Below are 5,133 nucleotides of genomic sequence, written 5' to 3' on the forward strand. Positions count from 1 at the left end.
CGACGACGGGGGATGATGAGATCAAGAAGAGGGAAGTTGCCGCGTTCTTGGCGCAGACGTCTCACGAGACCACCGGTTAGTATATATGCATCTCTCAAGCCAAACCTGCACATACATTTATTATGGGGGCAAAACAATAAAAGAAAAGAAAAAAATAGGGGGCCCCGACCAAGAGGTATATTTGAAAAAAAAACAGATAACAAATTCAAATCTACCGTAGCACCGCAAGGGGTTTATCTGAATTGAATGAAAACCCTAAATTCATAGATGAGATAGCATGGGCTTATATAGGTCCTACAAACACTTTTACAAATAAGACCCTTAACTTATACTAATATGTCAACACTCCTCCTCAAGATGGGCGAAAGATATCCACTAAGCCCATCTTGTCACATCTTCTAATCATATCTATTGAGCTAAGTCCCTTAGTCAGACAATCTGCTGCCTGGTCTTTAGCTGAAACATGACTTAACTCCAATAGTCCACTGTCCAACTTCTCTTTGATGAAGAACCTATCGATCTCGATGTGTTTGGTTCTATCATGCTGCACTGGGTTATTGGCGATACTGATGGCTGACTTGTTATCACACCACAGTTTCATCTTTGCTCCTTGATCCAGCTTCAGCTCCACCAGCATACTCTTCAACCACAACAACTCCGCAACTCCCAAGGTCATAGCTCTATACTCTGCTTCAGCTGTTGATTTCGCCACCACTGACTGCTTCTTGCTCTTCCACGAGACCAAGTTACCTCCTACAAAGATACAGTATCCTGAGGTGGACCTCCTGTTATCAGTACAACTAGCCCAATCCGAGTCACAGTAACCCTCAATACTCATATGTTCATTTTTTCTGAATATCAGCCCTTTTCCGGGGGCACTCTTCAAATACCTCAGAATCTGGTACACTGCATCTATATGACCCTTCCTTGGATCGTGCATGTAGCGACTCACCACGCTCATTGCAAAAGAGATATCGAGACGTGTGTGACTCAGATAGATCAACCTGCCTACCAGCCTTTGGTATCTATCACGATCAACTGGTTCTCCAGCTTTAGCACCTAGCTTGAACTTCTGGTCGATCGGTGTAGTTGCAGGTTTGCACCCTAACATCCATGTCTCTTTGAGAAAACCCAATGCATACTTTCTCTGGGATAGGACGATCCCCTCCGCTCCTCGAGCTATCTCTATTCCAAGAAAGTATCGAAGCAAACCAAGATCTTTCACCTCGAATTCCTTACCCAGTCTCACTTTGAGTTGGACAATCTCCTTCTCATCATCCCTGTAATAATCATATCATCCACATATACTGCAAGCATGGTGATGTGACCTTCACTCCGTCGAAAGAACACGGTATGATCGGCGTTAATCTGCTGGTATCCCATACCTATCATAGCCCGCCTGAATCTATCGAACCAAGCACGTGGAGACTGCTTCAGGCCATAGAGAGACTTCTTCAATCTGCAGACTTTGCCTACCGTCTGATCTGTGTTGAATCCTGGTGGTATTTCCATGTATACCTCTTCCACCAGATCTCCATGAAGGAATGCATTCTTCACTTCTAGTTGGTGTAGCTTCCATCCACCATTTACTGCCAGAGAGATCAAGGTCCGAACATTGCTCATCTTCGCTACTGGTGCAAAGGTCTCATCATAGTCGATTCCATACGTCTGGCTATACCTTTTCTCCACAAGACGAGCCTTATAACGCTCTACCTGTCCATCTGGATTCTGTTTCACAGTGAAGACCCACTTGCATCCAACTGCTCTCTTTCCTTTTGGTAGTTTTACTAACTCCCAAGTGCGGTTCTTCTCAAGAGCCACTAGCTCTTCGTGCATCGCCGTTTTCCACTTTGGGTCCTTCTTAGCAACCTGCCAATTGTTAGGTACAGTAACAGAGTTCAATGATGCAATGAATGCTCCATGTGCAGGATGAATGTTGGAATATGATACAAACTGGGCAAGATCCCATCCATATCTATCGGGAGGATTTTCCGCATTACTACGCGTAGTCCTCCGTACAGATATTGGTGTGGGAGAAGTAGGGAGAGGAATGTTATCACCTTGGGATGAATCTGGTGGTGGTGTAGGTGTCTCAAGAGTCAGGGCAGGCGTTAGCAAGAGACGTGGCAGCACTAGTGGCACTGTAGGTACTGTTCCTGTAATTTGCTTTCCCTTCCTACTATAGGTTAGTAGCTCCCCCTGAACCGTGGGCCTAACACCTCTTGTCTCATTTTCCTTTTCTTCTTCATTCTCCTGCTCCTCCTCAACCAATTCTTCCTCCCAAGGAATCGATACAGAAATTGATTTCTCCACATTGTTCACCGATCGCTCACCATTCTCCCCCTCTCGCCTCATACTTCTAGTATTGGGCGAGTTACCAACGGATCAAGTTACATTCTGAGTGTAATATGGCTCGAGTTCTCGAAAGTGCACATCCATGCTCACAAACAACCTTTTCTCCACCGGGCTCCAGCAAACATATCCCTTCTGAGTAGCAGAATATCCCACAAAGATGCACTTCACAGCTCTAGGGGCAAGCTTCCCGACGGATGGTCTGTTGTCCTTCACAAAGCACACACATCCAAACACTTTAAGTGGAAGAATCCCACCATTATCTCCCTTCAACGTCTCACACGAAAACTTCCAATCCAGTACTCTCGAGGGCATTCTGTTGATCAGCGCTGCTGCGGTCAATACTGCTTGCCCCCACAATGTTTCTGGGACATTCATAGAGATCATCATGCTTCTGGCAACCTCTAAAAGATGTCTGTTCTTCCTTTCCGCTACCACATTCTAAGCCGGTGTGTATGGACATGTTGTCTGGTGCTGTATTCCCTGAGCTGACAAATATTCTTCAAGCGCTCTGTTGGTATACTCTGTTCTATTATCCGACCTCAATACCTTCACCACTGCTCCGTATTGGGTCTGAACATTCCTATGAAAGTTTTGGAAGCACCCAAACACTTCACTCTTATTTTTCATCAGGTATAACCAAGTAACACGAGAGAAACAATCAATAAATATAACAAAATACTTGTATCCATTCATAGAACTTGTGGAACAAGGCCCCCAAACATCTGAATGTACCAAGTCAAATGCCTGAGAGCTTCTATGACCAGAACTAACATAAGAGCTTCTAGTAAGCTTTCCAAACTCACATGCATCACACACAAGTTTCTGTTTATTTGCTTTCTCAATTAAAGATGGATACAATCTACCTAAAACACTAAAGGAGTAGTATCCCAAACGCTGGTGATGAAGCATTAACTCACTCTCAGCACTCATTTTAGATCATACTCCTGCTTTCTCTATGACTGACACCAGCGCTGAATCCATCCCTTCACGATCCAGATACCACAGTCCACTATGCCATGTGCCAGTCCCAAGTCTCCACCATGTCCCCTTCTCCTGGAAAATCACCTTGGGAATATCAAAAGAAACAATGCATTTTAGTTGGAGAATGATAGCACTAATGGATAAAAGATTGACTGGAAAGGAGGGAGCATGCAAAATATTGGACAAAGTTACAGAACCTGTACAATCGACTGTACCCTTACCAACCACTGGCTGAAATGTACCATCAGCTGTTTGAATACTATCAGGCGATGCTAGGTGAGTATATGATGAGAACTCACTAGCATTACCTGTCACATGTCGAGACGCACCGGAGTCGACTATCCATTCTGATGATCTGTCGGGAGACAAAGAAGCAAGAGCATGTTTATCATCAGTACCTTTGGTCGGATGAGCATAGGTAGCAGTGCTGCCTCCGGCGAAGAATGAAGTGGATGCCTCCTCAGTTCCACTCCTCCTGTCTCCATCCCCCGCTACTTTCTGCTTCCTCCTGAGTATCTTCTGGAGCGCACGATCTTCCTCAGTAAAGAACACCTCAGCTTCTTCCTCTCCCTCTGCTAGCATCAGATTCGCCCGGTTGCCTGTTCCTCTTCCACCTTGTCGACCCCCAAGGCCACGACCACGACCTCCGAACTGTCCACGTCCACCCGAATCTCCTTCCTTAGGTGGTTTGGTGCAAGCATGCCTTAGATGGCCCACCTCACCGCAGTTGTAGCACTGCCGAGTCTCTCCCCTTGATCCAGTATTGCTAGAGGCTGCCAGTGCTGACTTCACCACAGGAAGTCCACCTGTCCCCGCCTGCAGCCTAATGTGAGTCTCCTCCTGGATCATGGCCGAGACAGCCTCCTCAAGCGTGGGAATCTTTGGCTGAGCTAGTAGCAATGCAATTCGCTGAGCAAACTCTGATGTCAATCCCTTGAGAAACACCATAGTCCTCTCCTGTAGAAAGGCCTCACGCTCTTTACATCCCGGGTCCTTGCAGCTCGCCCGAGGTGAGAAGTGATCATAATCTAGCCACAGGCACTCCAGCTCTGTGGCATACTCATGTACAGTCCGCTCTCTCTGGACTGTGGCGTCGATTTCTCCCTTAATCTGGAACACCCGCAGGTTATTCCCTACTCCATCATAGGTCCTCCTCAACTTCTCCCAGACATCCTTCACCTTCTCAATGTCATCCACTGTGATGGCGATCCTAGACCAATAAGTTGAGGAGCCATATATATACCAACATATGAGTGGACTTCCACTCATCTCTTCCCTCCGAGTTCTCCTCAGGTTCTGTCGCCTCTCCTGTCAAGTAACCCTCCAGGTTCCATCTCACCCGTCGTGACCAGCTCAGGTAAGTACCCGGTCCATCAAGCTTCAGATCTATGGTAGGAAGCTACAACTTCTTGGATGGTTTTGTCGCGCTCTCACCAACCGACAACTTCATCAGCTTCATCAAAGTTGACACCTCCGCGGGGTTCAACTTCTTGATAATATCCTCCATTGATCAAGCTTCAGACCCAACACCTGTTCACCTTCTCTTCCGACCCTTGTTGTGTGCAGTGAAAATTTCGGCAGCACCTCTGCTGCACAACAAGAGTAAGATCTCAAACAAATTCTCGTTTCTCAGAGGAAACAAGAATCAAAAACAGTGATATTTCTCATCGCCATGAGATATATACTCTTCCTGTCATCAGTTCGAGGAATGAGTCGAGGGAATCCATGCCAAACTCTAGGTTCGACACGGTGGCGGTGGCTAGAAAGAGACAGCACGGGGGAGGGTTCGAACTGCAG

General features: G+C 46.5%; 1 protein-coding gene across 1 annotated transcript in view; it reads left to right on the top strand.

The window, feature by feature from the left end:
• LOC109831761 (endochitinase 1-like) overlaps positions 6–5,133 on the top strand; it is a gene marked incomplete at its 5' end in the record, with an annotated part of 12,026 nt that continues 6,898 nt past the window's right edge. The window contains 1 exon segment of the mRNA XM_020399171.1: positions 6–75. Within this exon segment, the coding sequence (XP_020254760.1) occupies positions 6–75 (70 nt within the window).

Source organism: Asparagus officinalis, chromosome 1 (genome assembly GCF_001876935.1).
Source record: "Asparagus officinalis chromosome 1, Aspof.V1, whole genome shotgun sequence".
NCBI lineage: Eukaryota > Viridiplantae > Streptophyta > Magnoliopsida > Asparagales > Asparagaceae > Asparagus > Asparagus officinalis.